General features: G+C 38.2%; 1 protein-coding gene across 1 annotated transcript in view; it reads right to left on the bottom strand.

Moving 5' to 3' along the window:
• Nucleotides 1-5,909: 5,909 nt before the first annotated feature.
• The window catches only part of rsh (radish), a 951,216-nt gene continuing 932,375 nt past the window's right edge, over nt 5,910-24,750 (bottom strand). Inside the window, exons 16-18 of the mRNA XM_067155296.2 lie at nt 20,079-20,420; nt 13,002-13,188; nt 5,910-6,077 (exon numbers count right to left, since the gene is read on the bottom strand). Coding sequence (XP_067011397.2) covers nt 13,015-13,188; nt 20,079-20,420 — 516 coding nt within the window. The 3' untranslated portion in view covers nt 5,910-6,077; nt 13,002-13,014. The remainder of the gene's footprint in view (nt 6,078-13,001; nt 13,189-20,078; nt 20,421-24,750) is intronic.

The following is a 24,750-nucleotide window of genomic DNA, read 5'->3' as shown; positions in this document are numbered from 1 at the left end:
TCCACAAAGAAGATTGAAACACTTATCCAGCAAGAATTTCAGAATCAAGAGCATTCTTTTAGTTGTATGTTGAGCTGTGAACATTGTAAGATTCATTCTTCTCCTAATGAATGTGATGATAACAATACAGTCTGCCTTTTTTACTTAATATTTTAGTCAGTTAAAAGTAGAGTTATTTACAAATGTATTCCTTCCATGCCAAGACAAACAAGGAGATCAGATCGATTCACAAGTACAGTAACAAATTCTTATAGAATAAATAAAGTAGACATAATCATTGAAGATGATAATTATTCTAAAGTAACTGAAGTTTTGAGGAAACTCAGGGAAATATCTCATTCATATTTCATTACAATGTTATTAAATTTGATCTAAAATTCATCCGAGAAAAATATTCCAAACTGCAGCCATTTGCAATTGTTAATTTTCTTGACACTGGTATTCAGTATAACATTTCATTTAGTCTTCTAATTTGGATAAGAGGAAAGTGATGTAGAAACATGCAAGATTTTTGTAGATGTACCATGTACCCAAATTGACATAGACATTGGTGATGTGAATAGTGAAACGATTAAAAATGAGAGAGAAGTTGAACATAAGTCTATGAAAAGAATTTGAGTGTAAGACTGGATAGGTGGAGAAATAAGTTAGTGAGAGAATATGAGGAGGAGGAGCCAAACTCTAAAAATAACATACCTAGTGACAGGCATAAAAACTAAGAGAAAACTGGAATATTATTGGACATGCTTTGTTTACTACCAGTACAAACAAGGTCATTAGGCAAATTAGTCAGCAAAAGCATTAGTTGACAGTGGACTTTTGAGGCACTATATGATTCAAATGTGGACAGGAGAGAGATTTTTAGACTATGTCAATAGACCTGTTTGTTTTTAATTGTAAAGCCAAACACAAATGGAACATAGACAACCAATATAACTTTTCTGAAGATCATTAGTTTTATTTGTACATCAAACTCATGATTCAATGTTATGAACCTACCTGTGTTTTTAAGAAATTTTAATTTGTGATATAGACACTATGGAACATCATAACTATTATAACTTTCTATAAGATCATCACATGCCGTTCATCAAATTTGTGATTCATTGTGTTTGTGAAGCATAAGAACTACGAGAACCTTACAACCTTAGTTTTTAGATTGGATTTTTAAGTACATTTCATTGATTATGTAATTTTAAAGGTCTAGATATGTTAAAGAGGTTTTTGAATGTGTGAACTGATGAAGAGAATTGAAGGTTCTCGAAACATGTACTCTTAGAATGAATGTAAACAACAATCTTTGTGATTGTATATTTAGATATTGACAGGGCAGATTCAATAAAAGGCAAAGAAACACTAATTGGATGTATGAACTCAATTTAAGAGGTTCCCAGAAACAGAATGGAAAGTATATTTAAATGCGAAGAATTCTCTCCCTTTCCCAGTGGAAATCAAAAGAAGTTATCAAAAGAAGGGTGGGGACGATAGAGATGGCTTTCAGATTATGTCACAGAACTTGCAAATCCAAGTCCATCTCCATTCAAGTCAAATTAAATGGTCAGAATGGAGTGGATCTATACAGTGGAACTCCTGACAAAAGATGACGGATCCAGTCACAGATAAAAGAATATTCCTTACAAAAAGAATTGGGTCCGAGGAGTAATTTACCTTCTGCTTAAGACCAAATCAGGAACCCTATGAAAGAGCTGAGAAATTAAGAATTACTCTGAGAAAAATGAGACTGGTTTTCTACGGACACATCAAGGGAGGTTGGCCCAAATGATACTGATCCTGAAGGTAAAATAGAAATCTGAACTTCTACAGCAAGGGAGATACACAAAGAATTGGAAGAAATGATTGTCAAAGAGGGAGAGATAAAACAAAGAAAAGTTTTTAGGAAGAAAAATGCGTGAATAAAAGATACACATTAGAAACAACTTGCCAAGCCACAAAGAGCAAGAAAGATTTGGGAGATAGTAGGTTCGAATCCCACTATCGGCAGCCCTGAAGATGGTTTTCCGTGGTTTCCCATTTTCACACCAGGCAAATGCTGGGGCTGTACCTTAATTAAGGCCACAGCCGCTTCCTTCCAACTCCTAGGCCTTTTCCATCCCATCGTCGCCATAAGACCTATCTGTGTCGGTACGACGTAAAACCCCTAGCAAAAAAAAAAAAAAAAAAAAAAAAAAAAAAAAAAAAAAAAAAAAAAAAAAAAAAAAAAGAAGAAGTTAAAGTCTTAAGGATCTTTGGTGCTGAAACGACAAACAAAAAAATTAATGATATTTTATCGCATAGCCTTATAACTGAACAAAACACTATGCCTTTATTAGAATATACCTGTAGTTTCAACAGTCAATATACCACTGAAAGGTGAAAGAAATGATCTCATTATTTGTCTTGACAAATCTCTGTTTCATCTACTACCATAAAGTGTTCTCCATACAGGAACAAATACACATCGAAGACACATAGAAATAATGCAGCACTCAACAAAGCATACATAACATGTATTATCTTCACCATAAATACCGGTCATTTTAAAACCAACTCTGTACAGCATTAAAATATAAACAACTAATATTTCTGCAATCACATAAATAAACATTTTGAAACTTAACACGGTCATTAATTTAACAACAACAAATAATACCGTCATACATCCCAAACGTTTGCCCAACTCTTTGGATAGCTGTTTGTTTGTCAGAAACAGCTCCTCATAATCACAGCATTTCTTGATAGAGAGGTAGATATCTGGTTGCCAGAGACATTGTTGGAATTCAGGAACTAGGACGGCACATGGAACGTAGCCATCTATATAAATAAAAATAAGAGTTTTGCCTGTATTTTCATCAGAATGTTTAAATATTGGTAATGGGTTGCTGGTCATGTCAAGAATGAAAAGGAAATGCCATTTTTAAATTTTTGTCATGTCTGTCTGTCTGTCTGTCTGTCTGTCTGTCTGTCTGTATATCATGAGAAACTATCTAGATAGAATTCAGTGAAAATTGGTATTAAATATCAGGAGTCTGGTTCCACAGCTGAATGATGAACATTGTGACCTTTGGTTCAGAGAGTCCCGGATTTGATTCCCAGCTGGGCAGAGGAATTTAATTGTGTTTGATTGATTCCTCTAGCTTGGGGATGAAGGATTTTGTTATTCTTCATACACATCTTCACATACCATAAACCATACTACAAACCACCACAGAAACATGCAACACTGAGTACTTCTCTCCACATAGGGTTAGGGTTGGTGTCCGAGAAGGCATCTGGCAATAAAACTGGGCTAAATCCATAAAATGCTAACCCGGGTAATTGGTGGTGAGGCCATACGATTATTATTATTATTATTATTATTATTATTATTATTATTATTATTATTATTATTATTATTATTATTATTATTATTATTATTATTATTATTATTATTATGAATTGTCAATGTTGAGGCCTTCAGTTCAGAGAGTCCTGGCCCGGTTGGGGATTTTTAATCGCGTCTTATTAATTCTTCTGGTTCGGGGACTGGGTGTTCCAGTGCTCAGCCACAGCAGATGGTGGCGAAGACTGCCCTGCTGTGTTCCATTCAGTGAGTAAACTCCTCATTCCCATCAGTGTCTCCGCTAACACGGATCGAACTGTTTCAATACTGTAATGAGCCAGTGTATCAAGTACCAGTAGTTACCAGAATACATATAATCCGGAGGAATAAAAAGGTCCTCCCTGCCAAAGTCCAGACCTGCTTTGGGACAGACAATACATTCAGATATTTGGACTGGTAACCTTTCTATTATGAAAAATGCCTGAGATATGGAAAGTCAAAATTTACTGTTCCTTTTTTCTTCATTACAAAGGATTCTTCAGTAAGAATATCATTAAGAATGGTACAACACAAGAAATAAAAGAAATATACATAAAATCTTGAATCAATTTGTACTGTGCATAAGGTATATGAAAACCGAACACTTGCCATAAAACACATTCTGTGCAAAAGGTGGCAACACTGTTGTTATGTGTCGATACTGCCATCTTTGTGGTAGGAGAATGGCATAGCAACAACTCACAGGTGCATGCAGTTGTTGGGTTATGTCTTTGTTGGTGCGTGGAGTGGTCTAGTGTGCTTGTCAAGCTGTAGAAATGGAGGCGAGTGAAGAAGAGTAGAGAAGTGTGGTTTGTTTTCTGGTGGCAGAGAGTGTTGGAGTATGCAAAACTCATTGGTGCATGTCCACGACAAGTGTGCACGAGTGGCACAGGAAATTCCGAGAAGAGCGTACATCACTGCAAAAGGATGCGTGCCCAGGACAGGCCCATCGTTCTATTACTCCTGATGTTATAGGGTGGATTGATGGCCTTATCTGGGGGAATTGACGAAACCCAGAGGAAGAAAGACATTCGTGGACGTCGGTTTCATTCGGGCGAGGAAGTGCAAGAGTGGGTGCGATTATGGAGCCATCAGCGACCTACCTCTTTCTACAAAACTGGAATTGATTGTCTCGTCTCCCAGAAGGATAAATATATTAACGCTTTTGGTAGTTACTTTTGAATAAAACCATCCCATGGTCACGTTGTAGTGGGTATTCAGTTTCCATTTATTTGACTGCCCCTTATAACTATATGGTACATAATATTATGACATGGTCTGGAGCCCGAAAAAGAACCTAATAGTAGTTTCTCATGGTCGATGCTTCATTTCCAAGTAACATTTATTGGCTTTAACATGAAACTTAAGGTCTTAACGATTATAGTTTTAGATATTGAAACTTCAGATAACCAAAGATTTGAGACAAGATTTTAGTCAAATCTTTGAAGCTTAATTAGTCCTTCAGTCTTCAATTAATTCCAATAACGATGATTAAGATTTTACAGATCACAGAGTACCAGAATTTTGCTCTGAAAGGAATTCTTTAACATACCAAAACATCTACAGATATAAATTGCCAGCATTTAAAAACTTTTACATTGAAACTGTTTATAACCTACTGATTTTGATTTTGATCTGTAAAAAAAATGATATTCAAATATTTCAATCGTTAAAGATCTGAACCCTTCAATCTTTTAAGATTTTAATTCTGAAATTTTATAAAACTTTGAAAGCGAGAACTTTCTCATAATAATTGCAGACTACTTTAGATTATGTGTATGCTTCTTGATACACATCTACACCAATTTATACTAAGAAATGCTATGCAAGAGTGAGGTTGACAAGACAAACAGTATCACTTTATACCAGTTTGACAGAAGATGCATGGCTAAACGTACATTCAGTTTCAGTTTTTTTTTTATCCTGTAATTTTTCGAGTCACTATACATTAGCTCATTTCTTTCCTTTTATTTTTAAACCACAAAATCACAAAGAAACAACTTCAAGCCATTAATTTCTCGCTTTTTTAAAGCTACTTCTAATGCATCTGTATAGTCTACCATTTCACCACAGAAAATCGCTATCTGTTTTATTTATCAGGTTATACATATCCATTATCCACTCGCACATCCATGATGTTCTAAAACCAAAGAATTGTAATAAAAAATACATTTTGAAAGCAAAAAAATTTAAGCAACAAAATATTACGATGACACTCTTACACAATAGGCAATACAAAAAAGGTATATTTTTTTGGCAATTTCAAATATATATGTAGAAATATATATTTGGACGTTTGATTATATTTATAATATATTCTGATCCGTCTTCAACCCTTTCTTTAGAAGTTACTCATTTTTTTGTTTATATATATAATATTTGCTTTTATGTAAAAGTTTGAATTTCTTTGTGAAGAATCACGAATGTTTTCTTGTTATCTCATGCTCAAAATGTTTTGCAGTTCTTTTTAGATCATTATATTAATTTTTTGCTGAAAAATATGGGAAAGTTTTGGCTCCGTTGCCTCTACACATTTTTAATATTTCGAGGGGAGTAAAAATATTTCTACATGACTGTTTGATTGCACTCACTTTTTAATCTCACCACTTATTCAGTTGATTGTTTCTTAAGGTTATCTCTCTCTTCTTTCTCTGTATGAGGGGAAGAAAATTGGAGAAGACACTTTAATGTTGTTGGCATTAGCCCATTCTCAAGGAAGCTGTGAACATACAAACAAAATTTTCAGGAATTAGAAGATTACAGGAATGTTTTAATTTTGTCTGGCTGGGGTTACCTGCTATGGGTTTGACAGTCAGTGACTTAAAGTTGAGTGGTAAATAATCCAACTCTCTAAAGGGACTTACAACTTTGGGTGGAGGAGCCCCTGAACAGGGGCGGACTCATTGAAACCTCACAGTTAGGTATAAAATGCATGTCTTTGGGTGTGGAGAGTCCATCGTAATAATAGCATATGTTTACTATGAGGTTACTGATGGAAAAACAGTGGGAATACGGAAAAGATCTGGTGATGGTATTGCTTGATCTAGAGAGGCCATATGATAGTGTTAATAGAGAAAAGGTGTGGGAAACCATGGAAAGCAAAGGATATAGAAGGCAATCGAGGAAACTAGTGAAAACAATGTATAAGAATTGTTTCAGTTGTGTCCAGCCTCCAGTGGGGAGAACAGATCGGTTTAGAAACCAAGCTGGACTACGACAAGGAAGTGTATTGTCTCCACTTATGTTTATAGTGGTTATGGATGAAATTCTAAAGGAAACAAAGGCTAGGGATATGAAAATAATGTTGGTTGCAGATGACATAGTGATCTGGGGAGTCAAAAATACAGAAGTGCAAATCCAACTAGAGGCTTTAAATGACAATTTTGAGAAATATGGTATGAAAATCAGTGTGGAGAAGAGCAAAACAATGGTGATGACAAGAGGAGAAAGAGAAGGAAAAGGAATTGTTAGTATCATGGGACAAAACCTTGAGGTTGCTGAATACTTCAAATATTTGCGAAGTGAAATAATGCAAGATGCAAGGTTGGATAAGGAGATCAGCAGAAGTGTACAAGTGGGAAATACATTCTACCAGACTGTAAGGAACCTGATGTGGAACAGAGAAGTTCCTATGAAATGTAAAGAGATAATGTAAAAGATGTACTCTACCTCTATATTAATGTATGCATCAGAGACTTGGACATTGACAACAAGAAATGAGAGTAAAATTCACGCCAGTGAGATGAAGTTCCTGAGGAGTACGTTAGAGGAAACAAGGAGAGACAGAGGAAGAAATGTTGAGGTCAGAAAAGAGATAGGGGTAGAAAAACTGAGTGATAGGATGGAGAAGAATAAATTGAGATGGTTTGGACATGTTATGAGGATGGAAGAGGGAAGGATACCAAAGAGGCTAAGATAGTAGCAAAGAGGACAAGAGAGAGGCCCAGAGCAAGATGGATTGATTCTGTCAAGAATAGTATAAGAAAAAGAAGACTGGACTGAAATACAATTACTGAAAAGGAGTGGTGGAAGGAGAGGCAACTGTGGAGAAGTGCCCGACCTGGCAGGAGATGGACAAGGGGAAATTAAGATGATGATGATGATGATGATGATGATCAGGGCCCGGATCCTGATGATATGTCATCTTTTAAACAGTTCACCACAGACATTGCTAACTTATACAGACATCCTGTCCATGGCCCTCATGTTACAGAAATGCATATTTTTAAAGTGATTTTTCCATCATTTTTTAATGTATTTTATTTTTAGGTCATTTTCTCACTTTTCACATCATTATTATGGCATTTTATGGAATTTATTAGAATATTTTATACGTTTTGAGTCATTTTTTCACATTCTTAATGCTTTATGATGCATTTTTTGCGTATGGTACTGGATATTAATGGAACTGAAAGTGAGGATGAATACGAAGACGTGAGAATCTTCACAACTTTGTTCAACCCTTATTTCTTGGAATATCCACATTCCAGGAGACACACCAACGCTTGCAGCTAATCCAGAAGCGATGTTGAAATCGAGGGGGTAGGAAGACAGACAACAATAGGCCCAGTAATGCCAGTCTGTTTAAGTACCTCAGTGCAACCACACGTGTGCTAAGTGGATTTATCTTATCGGCCGAGATTGTTTTTCGAGTGTATTTAAAATGCCGAAGTTAAGGGCATCTAGGGCTGTTCATTTCAAACAAATATTTTGGAATTCGGTGAAGATATTTTTTCCACTGATGGTGAAATTATTTTCTGCAAAATATGTGAAGTGAAAGTGGCAGGAGAGAGGAGATTACCGTTCAGCAACAGTGGAGTCCAAAATAGTAGCAAACAAAAAGTTTCTCAACTGTTACTCTCTCAGTCACCCTCCGATGGCGGTACTTCCTCTGTGTTTTGTAAAGACTTGTGTGAAGCTTTGGTTTCTTCGAACATTCCACTCTGGAAATTGAATAATATTAAACTGAGAGATTTCTTAGAAAGGTATACAGGCTGTATAATTCCGGATGAGTCTACTCTGAGAAAGAACTATGTATCCCAATGCTATGATGACACAATAAAAAAATATCAGAGAAGAAGTCTGCGGAAACAAAATATTCATTTCAATCGATGAAACCTGTGATGTAGAGGGCCATTACATTGCCAATGTTATCATGGGCATAATAGAAGTAAATAGGCCTGGAAAAATAATGTTGCTCACGACCAAAGTTTTGCAATCTGCGAACAATTCTACAATATTTTTTCTCATCGATAAATCGATGGAACTACTATGGCCTGATGGTGTAAGGTATGATGATGTTCTGCTCTTTGTGACTGATACAGCGCCTTACATAGTTAAAGCTGCCAATGCAATCAAAGCATTTTACTCAAAAATGGTACATGTAACCTGCCTAGCTCACGCTTTTCACAGAGTGGCCGAAGAAGTCAGATCAAGTTTCCGTGAAGTTGACAAACTTGAGTCCCTAACTAAGAAGGTATTTATTAAGGCTCCATCACGCAGGGAACTTTTCAGATCCCAAGTACCCGACATTCCATACCACTGCAGCCTTGTATCACATGGTGGGGTACGTGGATCGATGCCTGTATTTACTATAGTGACCACTTTCAGACAGTGAAGCATGTAATAGATTCTTTCAACTTACAAGATGCCAATGCCATTCAGATGGCTCAAGAATTGTTTTCAGATATGCAAATGGAGGGAAAACTAGTGTGCATCAAAGCAAATTTCAGTTCCTTGTCGTCAATTATTACATTTCTTCAGGAGAGAGGCATGGCTCTAGAAAGAATGATCAATTTAGTCAGAACAGCCACAGATGAATTAAAATGTATTCATGACGATTCTGGTGTGGCAGTGTCAGACAAACTGAAATGTGTTCTTGACAAGAACTCAGATTTTATTGTTTTGTGCTCCATCTCTCGGATTTTGGCAGGTGAAGATTTCAGTGTTATTGGCATTGAAGAAGAACTTACATCCAATGATTTAGTGCACTTCAAGTATGTTCCAATAGCATCCGTAGACGTTGAAAGAAGCTTTTCAGAGTACAAAAATGTGCTGGTCGACAACAGTCATTCTTTTTCCTGTGAGAATCTATGATTGATCAGTCATCTACTGTAACGTGAAGTGAGGTAAGCCTGTATAGCCTGTCATATATTTTATGCGCACATTTTTCTTATTACCTCTAATCTGATAAAGAATTTTAGTACCTAACAGCAAAATTCTCTCTTTTTGTTCTTCAGGTGTTGCAGCCTTGAAGTTGCACATACCATGAGGTGATATTTTCCTTGAAGAAAAGAACACAGAACTTGGAGTGAAATAATAACCAGTATTTGTGTGCAAATAATTTGTATTTTTCAAATAATAAATAAATTATATTAGGTATCTTTTAACATCATTTCAACATGCAATGATGTAGTCTGTTTGCAGTCATTTTATAAGTTGTTTTTTAAACTTTTTAGGTCATCAAAATCCAGGTCCTGATGATGATTATGAAGCATCACCATGGCCCACATCCTCACTGAGTCCGCTGTTACTCAAGGAACTTAGCACTCCCTTTTTGAGTAATACTATTGTTTAACGCTAGTTTCTGGGAATGTGGGGCATACGGGTCAGATCCACTGATTGTTTTAAATTCACATCCATCCATTTATTCTTCATCATCATGTTTTGAATTCTGGTCAGTGGATGATTTTGGACTTTTAAATTGTCGTTACATTTCATCTCATTTCGTACCATTAGGGGATGATGACCTAGATGTTAGGCCCCTTTAAACAACAAGCATCATCATCATCATCATCATCAAGGAAACATTTCCCCTTTTGATTCGTTTGTATTCTTTTCATCTTAATAAAGCAATTAAAAAAAAAATGCCATTTCAAATTCCTTTGCAGAATAAATAGTTTTTATTTTAATTTTTGTTTGACTTTAATTTGTTCAGAAAGGATGATTATTAGCTAATTGTACTTCTTAAAACAACAACAACACCACCACCAACAACAACAATAATAATAATTGCATGGTCTCAGCTACCATGTGTAAGCATTTTAATTTGATGGCCTCTGGCTGTCTGCTTATCAGTTTCGATGTTCCGTTTTACTCTAGGCCTACTAGATGGCAGAGTTAACCGAATCTTTCTTGGGTGTCTATGGCAGAGTTTAAATGAATTTTGTTGGGTAAACACCAAATGTGTCACCAGATCTTTTACATGCCGTCATCGTACAACATGGAGTGTTGAAAGACTTTTTTCCATCCTTTAAAAATCTGTATACCTCTGCGGATTTGAACCCTGCTATCTTGGGATCCGAAGGCAGACACTTTACCAGTGAGCCACAGATGGAGGGTGTTACAAATGTTATTTTTTGAGCTGGCTGGTCACCTATCAATATGATGGCTAATTATAGAGCCCAAGCATGTGTTTCAAAACATTTGGTAAGTTTCAAAATTTCACACACTATAAATGTCCAAATTGTCCCGCAATGGTATAGTTATGTTGGGTGTAGGATTCTTCTTCAATGATATATCATAGATCAGAATTTACATTTAGAAGTTGACATGAAGAAAATGAAGAAATTCTAGAGTTTTCAACTCCCACATAACTTTTGTAGGGCAACAATTTTGGTACCATAATCTAGGACTCAGAGAAAGCTATTTGAGGGATTGGAACTGGTATGTAGATGGTCAAATCAGAGATTTTTCAAAAACAAGTTTGAGCCCTTCCGGTGGCATGTTTTTCTTTTTTTGATTCAGTTATGCAAAATAAGGTATCGTTACAGATCTTGACCATCCTTGTTTGTCTTTTGATTTCTGAGTTATTAATTGCAAACTAAATCATATACCTCAAAACTATCACCACTTGCTCATCATCATCCTCATCCTCCTTTCCCCTTATCCAGCTCCTGCTGGGTTGAGTTATTTATGGCACTTCTCCACCTTCCTCTCTCCTCTTCCATCATTTTGTCCCTGTCCAGGTTTCTTCTTCTTGCACTCATCTTTATTGAATCAATCCACCTTGTTCTAGATCTCCCTCTCCCTTTCTTTTCCTCAAACCTCATCTCTATCATCTGTTTGCGTATTCTTTTCTCCTCCATCTTTACATGCTGAAACCATCTTAGTTTATTTCTATCAATTCTCACTTGTTTTTTTATTCAGCCTTTCTTGTCTTTCCTCTCATACTTCTTAGGGGCCGATGACCTTAGATGTTAGGCCCCTTTAAACAACAAGCATCATACTTCGTAGGTATTTTATTTTGCTGCCTTGAAATCTACTCTCTTCTCTACTTGTCATTGTCCAACTTTCAGTTGCATAAGTCAATATGGGTGCGTAATACATTTTATACATTATCTATTTACACTTCCTAATGCCAGACAAGGTTTCTTACTCTCTGGTAGAATACATTGTCTGTTGAACTCTCTTGCTAGTCTTCATGTTCAACCTTGTATTCTGCATTAATTCACTCTCTACATACTTGAAACTATCAACAATTTAAAGGCTTTGACCACCAATTTTCACAATGCCTTTCGCTTGTCTTTCTCCTCTTGATATCACCATGGTCTTTCTTTCCTCTGCGCCGATTTTTTCATATCATAATTTTCAATTTTCTCGTTCCGTGCATCAAGTTGTTCTTGTACTTCCTTGCTGTTTGTTCCCAAGACCACAAAATCATCTGCTAATAGTAATAACTTAATCTCCCTATTCCTTTGTCTCCTTTACTATTTCGTCTGTAACCATTAGAAACAAAAGTGGTGACAGTAAACTCTCCTATTTTAGCCCAGTTTCATTTCTAAACCATTCCATCTCTCCAAATGGAGTCTGTATGCTGCTGATGCACTGCCCACATTCCCCATATTTAACTGAGGTCCACTGTGAGTAATATTTTCACTCATGCCCCACATGTACTATACAGATCAGACGTTTATTTCTGTAGCTATAAGGCTGAAAGTGAACTTATGATTTATTTTGTTAAACTAACGTTCAAATTAATGTAGCCTGATTTTATAGTAATCATTATGTCAAAAGAGCTAGAAGTGGTCCTCCTAAATCCCAGACAATGCTCGCAGGGTTTTCAAAATGAAAACTTTTATCCCTGTGGTTTGGATTCCACATAAAACTGGAGGTCCACCGGGCGAGTTGGCCGTGCGTGTAGAGGCGCGCGGCTGTGAGCTTGCATCCGGGAGATAGTAGGTTCGAATCCCACTATCGGCAGCCCTGAAAATGGTTTTCCGTGGTTTCCCATTTTCACACCAGGCAAATGCTGGGGCTGTACCTTAATTAAGGCCACGGCCGCTTCCTTCCAACTCCTAGGCCTTTCCTATCCCATCATCGCCATAAGACCTATCTGTGTCGGTGCGACGTTAAGCCCCTAGCAAAAAAAAAAAAAAAACTGGAGGTCCTATGGTTCTGATCATCATATCACCAATCGTCTAAAACTGAAAACTTATTTACCTTTGAAAATTACCAATAGCTGGGAAGAACCAAAGAGAGAAAAAAGGAAAGTAAAACTGCTTAATTTATTGTCATATTTAAAGTATGGGGATGTTGAAAGGAAGTCTCTGTGTTACTCATTAAAGTGTCTGACAATAGCTTCATATCCTTTTATAGTCATGAATAAATTACTTCAATTTATACAGAAGCAACATGCTATTACCTGAACGGCTGCACTACAAGCCATAGTCGAAAGACTCCCACTCGCTGAAGCGCGAATCTTGTTTCTGAAGACGCTGCTGGCAGGCCTCCAGGTAGCTGTCCTGAATCCGGTACATCCCTGAGTTGGCCTGGAACATGAGAGTCTCCAGGATACGCTCGTTCTTGATCGCCTTGCTTGGCAGTACCACCTGTGAACAATAATAACAATAGCTTACTACAAAATTAGGAGAATAATAACTTTCCTTATAATAGATCATAGGTCAAATCCCAGCGAAGGAAGTAAGCCCTTCATGTCCTGATTGATACCATGTAAAATCGAGTGACCATTTTAGAGACTACATGATATAACAATAAGGTATTATTATCATCATTCCTTTGGTTCAAATCCTGGTCACCATGTGAGATTTGTGCTGGACAAAGTGGAGGTGGGACAGGTTTTTCCCCGGGTACTCTGGTTTTCCCTGTCATATTTGATTCCAGCGACACTCTCCAATATCATTTCATTTCATTTCATCTGTGAGTCATTACTCATTGCCCCAGAGACATGCGACAGGCTTCGACAGCTAGCACAATTCCTATCCTTGCTGTTAGATGGAGGCTTCATTCATTCCATTCCTGACCCAGTTGAATGACTGGAAACAGGCTGTGGATTTTCATTTTCATCATTATGGTCCTGTCTTACACTTAACCACACTTCTTTAACAGTGTCCATGTGAGAAAAATATTTGTAATTTTATCTTAAAAACTATGGGTACAAAATAGAAATAACATGACACAAAATAATATAAGCACAGTAAATGGACATTCACAAACATATTCACTCCTGAAAATTCATTCAACCTGGCAACACACATCGAGGAGATGCTCACGGCAAGATGACTTAAAGGAATTTAAGCATTTTATGGCTCTATTGTCAAACTTTCAGGACACACTCCTCATACGTAGAAGAATAAATTATGTTTTATGGACATGAGTCCTGAAACACTTTATTCCCTTGTTAGAACTCATTTTCCACAGCTGTACATGGAAAACACACAGGAACAGAACGTACCAGCATACCACATGAAAGTCTTTCTGACATGAAAGAGGATGGTTGCCAAGTTGTACTTCCTCTTAAAACAATAATCACCACCATAATCACCATTCTTACATGAAAAGTTCAAAATGCCCTCTGTTAATGTTGATTGAACACAAAGGACATTTTTCCTTTGTTTTTCAGCGTTTTTTTTTTTTTTTTTTAGGTGTTTTGTTATTTTCTAAACTATGCAGAAACTGGACTGCAAAAATTGTGAATAAAATTTTTATTTTTGGAGCTGTGCTCCAAATTAAAGGGGGGGAGTATGTTGTGATTATTGGGATTTGATTATTTGGACTCAGAAGACGGCGATGAATTATGTATGTAAAGTATTTATTCATTTGTTTGTGTTGGTTTCTCCTCAGTATGTGAAGTTTGGAATTCTCCTCAGTATGTGAAGTTTGGAATTGTTTGATTTGTTTGAAGTTAATATGATTTTAAGATTATTTGATTGTAATGGTAATTCTGGTGCATACTGTACCACACGCGCCACTACAGCGTGGGAGATTTCCGGTTTCGTAAAGTTGCATCAATTTCGTAATTTCTAGAGGATTCCCAAATGTTCTTTGTCAGCACTATTTTTTCTGCGCTCCTATTGGAGAAAATAAAAGGAAATGTGATTGGTAGGTGAAGCAAAACATCGTACGCTCATTGGCCGTGGTAAGATTTCATAATTTCCGGAGAGAAGCGTTGTCGCTGGAGCCTTGCTCTGCGAGGGCGTCTTTTCTGTTTGACCACTGAAGGGAACGGTCACCTTCCAAGGTACGGGACTTCTTGGCCCCGCCATCCGGTAAGCACTGATTATTTTTTTTAACCTTTCAGGTATTCAGTTTCAGATGTAGTGTTTCATTTAATTTATCTTGCCGGAGTGTACCCGTGTTTCCTTCTGCTTCCAAATGTTATCATTATGACTTAGCCGATTCGGTAAGTCACCTCACTTTGTTAAGAGATAGTTCCCATTTGTTGTTTTGTAAATTAAATGTTATACGTCTTTCGAAGTAATCTTTATAAGTAATTTTTTTCCTCGGGACTATCTCATTCATTCCGCTTCATCATGGAATATTCATCTTTAGGTCGGGTACCCTTTCTCAGAAGTGTTTTTGAGGGGGCTACCCACTGAAGATGCTCTGCTCCATGATTATACGTAAATATTTTTCTCCTTAGATGTATCTCTTCACTTTAGTATAACGTTACCTTCCTTTTATTTATTTCAAACTGTTTTGGGTTTTTAAAGGTAACGCCACGACAGTGGAACGTCATGTGTGATGTTCCAGTGTAAAAGAAATTTTATCACTAAATGCTACCCTCATGTAAACTGTAAATTGTAATGGTTGTTGAAATAATGCCGTCAAAATTTTAATGGTATATTGGCTATTGCTTTAGATATGAAATTGAATCTAAATTGTTAAGTAAAGTTTAGGATTACATTGACTTCGCTTCTTCAGTATTACCAATATTTCCACCGCCTGGATATGGTTCCCAGCCGCTTCCCGGTTATCCTTTCTTAACAGTCATGTTGGTTAAACTGTTTGTTTATTTTCTGTGATTAATGTGCTTGCAAATTTAGTTTCGTACATGTTGACATGCCTAGTGTAGAGTACTTTTGGTGAATGCATTACGGTAGCAAACATTTTCTCTTCATTAAACCTATTAATTGTAACCTTACCCTTAGGAGAGGTTACATTGATAAATGCATCAACCTGTCACTGGCACATTCTGTATTCATTCATTCATTCATTCATTTCATCATTTTTATTCAGGTAGCAGGTAGGGACCCTTTTCGGAGGCAGTCCTACCCAGGGAGTGGCGCCCCTGCCTATGTGAGTCCCAGAGCACACTGACCCGGTGTGTAACATCTGGTAAGGGTCCCAGCTCAGGGTTACGAGCGAAGACCTCCGTGACTTCTACAGCAGAGAAGGTGGACTTCGGTACAGTGGAGATGGCAGAAGACGCAGCCCTGTATTCAGGGATTAATACGGTTGTGGTTGGTATAGCAGAAAAAGTATGTGGATGACAGAGTCAAATAAGAAAACCTAGTGGAATGATGATAATAAAAAGGCTATCAATGACAGAAACCGTGCAAGAAGATCCTTATATCAAGCAAGAACACGGGGAGATCAACATGAAATGGAGGAGAAAATGTCACTTTACAGAAAGAAGAAATAAGGGGTCAAACAGTTGGTTGTAGCTGAAAAGCAGGTGTGCAAAGAAGATCTGGCTACCAAAATAACACAGGATGGAAATAAAAAAAAACTGTTATACAGTATTGTTAAGAATAGAACTCAAAATAAATCTATCCAATCTGTAGAACTTCCTAATGGTGAGGTGACTAGGGATAAGACCAAAATATTACAGGAGTTCCAAAGGACCGGGCGAGTTGGCCGTGCGGTCAGGGGCGCGCGGCTGTGAGCTTGCATCCGGAAGATAGTGGGTTCGAATCCCACTGTTGGTAGCCCTGAAGATGGTTTTCCGTGGTTTCCCATTTTCACACCAGGTAAATGCTGGGGCTGTACCTTAATTAAGGCTACGGCCGCTTCCTTCCAACTCCTAGGCCTTTCCTCTCCCATCATCGCCATAAGACCTATTTGTGTCGGTGCGGCGTAAAGCCACTAGCCAAAAAAAAGTAGGAGTTCCAAAGGCACTTTGAAACTTTGCTGAACTGTTATGAAAATGTCACTCCATTAGTTGATAAACCTTATGATTTTGGCAGCACAAATGCCACTAAGTCTGACATGGTTGGAAGTAGAGACAGCAATATCTAAGCTGAAAAACAACACATCAACTGGATCAGATGAATTAAGTATTGAGATAATAATATATAATTTCGTGTGGCTATTTCTAGCCAGGTGCAGCTCTTGTAAGGCAGACCCTCCGATGAGGGTGGGCGGCATCTGCCATGTGTAGGTAACTGCGTGTTATTGTGGTGGAGGATAGTGTTATGTGTGGTGTGTGAGTTGCAGGGATGTTGGGGACAGCACTAACACCCAGCCCCCGAGCCACTGGAATTAACCAATGAAGGTTAAAATCCCCGACCCAGCCGGGAATCGAACCCGGGACCCACTGAACCAAAGGCCAGTACGCTGACCGTTCAGCCAACGAGTCAGACAGTATTGAGATGATCAAAGCACTAAGAGAGGTAGGACAACAGTGGATGTACAGGGTACTAAATAGAATCTGGAAAGAGAATGTAATACCCAATGACTGGAAACAAGGAGTCCTCATCCCATTGTTGAAAAAAGGTGATAGAAAGAAATATACCAACTACAGAGGTATAACTATGCTGTCACATGGCCTCAAAATCTACAAATCCATCCTTGAGAGCAGAATTAGAAAATATGTTGAACCTACACTTGAGGAGGAACAACATGAATTTAGACCTCATTTTTTTTTTGCCACCAGAATGTTCTATGAGAAGTATTGGGAGAAAATTAAAACACTTATAACTTTTCTTTCTGGACTTGGAGGCATATATGGGAATGTTTGAGACATAAGAAAGTGCCCGATGACATCATAGCATGAGTACAACGATTATATGATGAAATCAAGCGTTGTGTTCAGCAGGGGCAGTGCGTGGTATTGTTGCAGTGTTGCACAACTCCCAATATATTCTAAAACATGTTAAAATCAACCATCTTTGATCCTTCTCTGCACAAATGCTTCATAACGGATCAATAAACGCTGCTGGCTTCCAATCAAACTCAGAGGGTTTGCTTTCCTACAGCAACTCCCTAGCGGACAGCATGTACCTCAGCAGGGACGAGCCTAAGCCTGCACAGCACCAGGTAGTATGCTCACCAGTATCGGTCTCAGGGAGTTGCACGAGACTAGCAAGTCCCCTGCTGAGAAACAGTTCCAAATGTCCCCATTAGATTGCACCACTTTGCGGAGATTACTTCATTCTCACTTTCTCTCCTCTCGCAAAGATAATTTAATTTCCATTTTTTAAATTTACAATTTTTGCTTTACGTTGAACCGACGCAGATAGGTCTTACGGCAACGATGGGATAGGAAAGGGCTAGGAGTTGGAAGGAAGCGACCGTGGCTTTAAGGAATGCACAGCCACAGCATATGCCTGGTGTGAAAATTGGAAACCGCGCAAAACCATCTTCAGGGCTTCCGACAGTAGTGTTCGAACCCACTATCCCCCGAATGCAAGCTCACAGCTACGCAACCCTAACCATGTTGACAACTTGCTGGGTAATTTTTTTTCCACGCCATAGCACACCACCCACACTATTACCTACATCTTGCTTCAATGAAAACAGGAGAGCGGGCTGATGACCTTAGATGTTAGGCTGCTTTAAACAACAAGCATCATCATCAAAGCAGGAGGGCAAAGTTTGGATTCAAGTGGAGCAAGAGTAACTGGGCCAAACTGAGTGGGTAGAATGGGTTGAGGCGCTGCCTCCAACATGGCAGGTTCGATTCTGGCTCAGTCCGGTGGTATTTGAAGGTGCTCAAATACATCATCCTCGTGTCGGTAGATTTACTGGCATGTAAAAGAATTCCTACGGTACTAAATTCTGGCACCTGGCCTCTCCGAAAACCGTAAAAAGTAATTAGTGGGACGTAAAGCCAATAACATTATTATTAAGAGTAGTTAACTGTAGTTATAATGTATAATTAGCCTCTTATTTTCTGGGTTGTAATTGTCAGATATATTACAGTTTTAGTAAGAATGTAGTTCATTGTTTAATGATAATAGAGTTTCTTGTTATTTCTGTAAGCTATAAAAACGTGACATTGAAAATGTTGGTGCAACACCCAGCTTCAGATACCACCAGCCGCCACTGGTTTCCAGGTCCAGGTTGGAAGGTCAGGTTGGTTTGAAACGAAGACTGGAGTACAGCAAGGAAGTTGTCTTTCACCACCTCTCTTCATAATCATAATGGATGAAGTTTTAAAAGCTGTTAAAAGAAAGGATCCAACAACTAATGCCCTGACTTTTGCTGATGATGTAATGGTATGGGGTGAGACAGAAGCGGAAGTACAAACTAGACTAGATCTCTGGCATGAAGCTTTTATAACCTTAGGTCTCAAAATCAGCATTCCGCCAGTTTTGAATCTGGCCAATAAGAATTTTCTGTAATTATCGTTTAGCCTATCACAGGCTTCTTGTTGCTTTTTGGGTGTATCTTTTAAATTTGCCAATAAAATTGAGAGGGTGTGTCCGGACTAGTCCAGAATCCTCTCGAACAATCCCCTCGGGTATATAAGCTGAGGCTTTTCAGGCTACCTTGTCTGATTGATCGTTGTCTTTCTGAGTGTGTGTTTTAAGACAGGAGGTGGGCGCCTCATTCTTCGGGACGCAGAACAACAGCCAGGTAATGGCCACCAATATTCTATCTTTCTAGCTGTCTCCGCAAACTTATTCGAGGGGAAGGTTTGAATTTCTAACTATGTAAGTAACTTTTCTAAAATGTAAATTTTCGTTCGGCTAATGTAAAATTAATGTCGGAGAGCATGTAGCTCTTTTCTGAAATTCCTGTAATATTGAGGGGTGTCTTTGGAAGGCTGTAAATTGTTACTGTTGGAGCCAAGTGCTCATGAACACTGTGTATTGGGAGACGTCTCTCCTTATCTGAAACTTGTAAATTTGGAGCCTGAAGCTCGATACTTGTAATCTGGGGCTTGAAGCCCAAAATTGTTAAATTCCCTTTTCTGGGGTTCTCTATTTTACTATCCAAAGTTGTCATTGTTATTTCACTAAGTGAAAGATTGTTAAGTTTGTTTTTTTGAAAAGAAATATAACCTTTTAATGTTTTAATTCAATTTTTAATATTGTAGTTAGACCCATTCAACACGAGTGCCTTATTTCACCTCTTTCTGCTCCACAGATAACCCCAGAACAATTATTATTATTAAAGTTAACAGAGTGTGATAATGTACTGGAAGTTCAAGAAGGCTCATGATATTTTCGAGTAATACAGACAAACGCTTCAATTAACAGTAACCTACCTTTCTGTAGCAGGGCTTACAGAAACAAGACAATGGAGAACTAACCTTAATGAGTTCTTGTGGGGAGATACGGTACAGTTTAAGGTCCCGTGCCAGTCTTTCCATAATGCACTTGAACTCAAGCCGTGCATCCAACTTGCTGGACGTCTTGGTGCGGATCTTGTGTCGTGCCCAGCCGAGCATTGCCTCAAACTTGCGTACTTCAGGAACCTCTAAGTTTCGACACATGATCATCTGCACCATGGATTCTGACAGTGTCAAGAAGTCAGTCACCTGAAACAGCTGGTGAGCCCGTGTCTCCACGAATGCCAGGATCATGTTGACAAGCTCAGAGGCAGATGTATATCGCCAGTAGTAGTTCTCCAGTGAACATAGCATGATGCATACCTGAGGAACAGATGATAAAAATCAGTCAAGAAGTTTCCTTTGTTGATTTAATTATAAGCCAAATGAACATGCTAAATTTGTTCATGCTTCCAATGTGATTGTGATGTACAGTTCCCTAAGAAACTCTTTAAAGAGAGTTAGAATTACAGTTGAACCTCAATATCTTGAGCCTCCATTACTTGAATTTTCAGTATCTTGAAGTAAATTAAATTTTCTGGCCGTTTGTCTTCATGTGTATTTATTTCCCTACTACTCAAAATTCGGTTACACAAATTTCTCGATTTGTTGAAGCAAACATACTCAGTAACTCGAATTTTGTGCAACATTAACTGTGCAATACAGTATTTGTGGTTTGTGGGGAAGAGTTAACAAGCATAGAAAGGGTTACAGTGGTGCTGGGAGCTCATATGACTGGGAACCAAAAATCTAAAACTTCTAGTGATTGTAAAATCGGCAAAGTCCCTGTGTTTCTCGAGTGTGAATTAATTAGTGGTCACGTACAAAAGCAACCCTCGAAGTTGTGGATGACAAGCTCCATTTACGAATCTCGGCTGTGTGGTATTGATGAGAAGTTTCAACGTGAGGGAGGAAAGGCTAACAGTAACGAACAGAAGAGACTGACGGATGTTTTCCAAAGGTGTTAACGGAGGTATGTTTTTTGTTTCACTACTGTATGTCCTGTATCCTGTCTTCTTAAACGTTACTATAATAGGGGTTATAATTAAAGTGATGCTGTAGAATAGAGTTTGTATATTTTTAAATACTATTGAAAATAGCATATTCAATATAAGCCCGTAGATACATATGATTCAAGTATGTGTTATACATGTCCTGACCTATGGTTGCGAAACATGGACCATGAGAAACAAAGATGTTAGTAGAATCCAGGCAGCAGAAATGAAATTTTTCCGTAGCATGATCGGCAAAACACGGAGGGACAGAGTCCGTAATGAGGAAATCCGCAAGCAGGCTCAAGTTGTAAGACTGCAGGACAAAGCAACAGTGCAGCGACTGAGATGGTATGGACATATGTGACGCATGGGTGATAACAGATTACCAAAAAAAATGTACGATCTAAAACTTGAAGACAAAAGACCAAGAAGGCGACCAAGCCTCAGGTACAAGGACATGGTGAAGATTGACGTTCAACAGAGAGGACATACTTTGGAAAGCATTGAAGAAGGAGAGAAGTTCAGGGACCGCAACTGGTGGAGAAGCCTCGTTTGCCGACCCATCGCTTAAGATGGAACGACGTGAGATATGTATGTATGTATGTATGTCCAAAAGCGGTATTCTCTATATCTCAAAATTTTGATAACTCTAAATAAAATTTGGCTCCTGAGGTGATTTGAGATATTGAGGTTCCATTGTATTATTTCAAAATCAGACAGTAAAATCTTCTTCTTACTGACCCTTTCCCAATTACTCAGTGGTTAGCACTATATGTGGATTCATTCCAATTATATGGTTGGATGCCCTTTATAATGCTAACTCTATGTGGAGGTATGTCTTCACTACTGTGTGTTTCTACAGTGGTCGATAATGTTGAAAGACACCCATGAAGTTTTGTGAGAGGGGGGATATCTATTGTAGACAACATACAATTGATCCATATTGACAGTCTGCAAACATCTACCAGGCCACTGTGTTCCACAATTCCAGTTGTTTATAGATGTTCTCCCTCAGCCAATTTTCAAGTTTGTTAAATGCATCCACTCATTATAAGTCACAGTTGCAATCAAGATTATGACTGGTTCCTACGGCTATAACTTCAACAGCCCAACGCCATTTAACTTAACAATACATTATCTTCACTAAATAGTCCGACTCATTGGCTGAATGGGCGTCAAATAGAAAGACCTGCACCTGGCGAGCCGAACCCATCCTGGAATATCCCGGCACTAAAAGCCATTTCATTTCATTTTTTCACTAAATAACTTATATAATAACTGAGGGACATTGGTGTTACTTTTCAACAAAATGTTTCATTAACAATACCAAAAACTTGTGGATATTTTAAAAGTGTCTTATTTCATTTACATTTTTTAGATGTTCTGTGTTTTTCAGTGTTTTTTAATTATGCCAGTTTTGGTTTAGGAATAAGACTGGACTAAGACAGAGGAGTGTGCTCTCACCTCTTTTGTTTATTATGGTCATGGACAAAATTGTAAAGGAAACAAAGGAAGCCTATGGAGATAAACGGATGAAGATACTGCTATTTTCAGATTATGTTGTGATCTGGGGAAAGATCAGCAAATAAGTACAACAACTAGAAGTACTGAACGAAAAAATTGAGAAGTATGGCATGAAAATCAGTATACATAAAAACAAGACTATGGTGATGTCGAGAGGGGAAAGGCAAGGAAAGGGCACTGTGAAAATTGGAACTCAAGAGCCTGGAAATTGCGAACAGCTTTAAATACCTGGGAAGTGAATTAATACAAAATGCTAGGGTGGACATGGAGAGTAGCAGGAGGGTACAGCAGGGCAATGCATTTTATCAAAGTGTAAGAAAACTTGTTTGGAGCAAAGAAGTACCAAGGAAAAGTAAAGAGAGAATGTACAAAATGTACTATGTACTCATGCAGCTGAGACTTGGACTTTGACTAGCAGGCAAGAGAGTAGAATTCAAGCCAGTGAGATGAAATTCCTAAGAAGTATGATAGGAAAGACAACGAAAGACAGAGTGAGAAATGAAGATGTTAGGAAGGAAGTTGGGATAGGAAAGCTAAATGAGAGAGTTGAAAATAATAAACTAAGGTGGTTCAGACATGTAAAGAGGATGGAGGAGAATAGAATTCTGAAACAGATGCTGGAGGCAAAGTGTGAGGGCAAGAGAGCAAGAGGAAGACCTAGAACAAGGTGGATTAAATTAGTGAAGAGCGGCATCAGAAGACGAAATTTAGACTGAGACAAGATCGTGGAAGAGGAATGGTGGAAGGAAAGAGGAAGATGGAGAAGTGCCATAAATACCCTGACCTGGCAGGAGCTGGATAAGGGGAAATGATGATGATGATGATGGTCTATATAATGGTTGAAGGTGATCTCAAAATAAGGTTGAAATATTTTAATGAGAATAGTTATGTCATTGATAATTATGTACTGAATAGGTAGACCCACTCTTACCCCATTTAATGTTGAATACTTGTCAATATGGATCAGTATGAAGTAGTGATGGGACATTCGATTCATTTTACTGAATCGATTCATTTGATTCCGTTCACGCTCCTGAATCGATACAGTGATCCGATTCACGGCACATTAGAGTCGCCGCTCCTACTGCAACTGTGTAGTATGTAATGGTAAGACAGCAGCCACAGCATTCATTGTTCGTTGCTGCCATCTGGTCTTCATACTATGAACTCCTTTCTTAGAAAAAAAAATGCTAGTCACTCTAATACATCAAAGGTTTCCAGCAATGCAGGATGGGAAAGATCCTGGAATAGGAAAGTAGCAGCCATGGCCTTAATTAAGGTACAGTCCCAGGATTTCCTGGTGTAAAAATGGGGAAACTACGGAAAACCATCTTAACGGCTGCCAACGGTGGGATTTGAACCCACCATCCTCTGAATGCAAGTGCATAGCTACGCGATACTAACCGCACGTCCAACTCACTAAGTCATTTTTGGAAATATGTACTGTATTTTTCTATCAGCAGAGGATTTGTTTTAAATCATCATATTTTGTATAGGCTACCCGAGATGTACAGTAGCCCACTGGTTTTCTGATACAACATACTGTTGGTTAAGTTATTGCATCAGTCAGCTCACTTACTGTCCACATATGATTGAAGTCTTGTGCAACGATGTGACATAACTGACAATACTGAGCCGTTCTTCCCAATATAAAAGAGGTACTTTTGAGTGGTCATGAGCATGACTCATAGCCATAGGGCAGGCTAGAGTCGAGTTTAATTAATTGTCGAATGTCAACTAAGTTATAATACTAAGATTCATTAAACTAATAAATAGTATAACCTAATAGCTTACCTAATTACTAGCTACTTTAGAATTATGTTTTGACTACCTTTTTAACACTGAAAATAAATCCATCTATTATTTAAACCTCCCTGTAAGAAGAGGACAGTGAATGCAAGTGGGTATTATTTTTATTATTTTCAAATGAGTTGAGCTCGAGAGTCCATTTAGCGTACGATTCTTTCAGTACACCATGGCTATGTATGTAATGCTTCAGAGGAAGCCCAGCTCTCCGCCAGTGTCCACTGTCCAGTGTGCCGATAAGGAGTCGTGTGTATCTTGTGTCTCACTGAGCCGTGCTCGTTCACGATTCTTTCGGTGTGCCATGGCTCACTGTATGTCTCACTGCAGCG

The sequence above is a fragment of the Anabrus simplex genome, chromosome 11 (assembly GCF_040414725.1).
Source record: "Anabrus simplex isolate iqAnaSimp1 chromosome 11, ASM4041472v1, whole genome shotgun sequence".
Lineage (NCBI taxonomy): Eukaryota > Metazoa > Arthropoda > Insecta > Orthoptera > Tettigoniidae > Anabrus > Anabrus simplex.
Note: the sequence above shows the minus strand (reverse complement) of the source record. Positions and strands in the feature narration are given on the sequence as shown.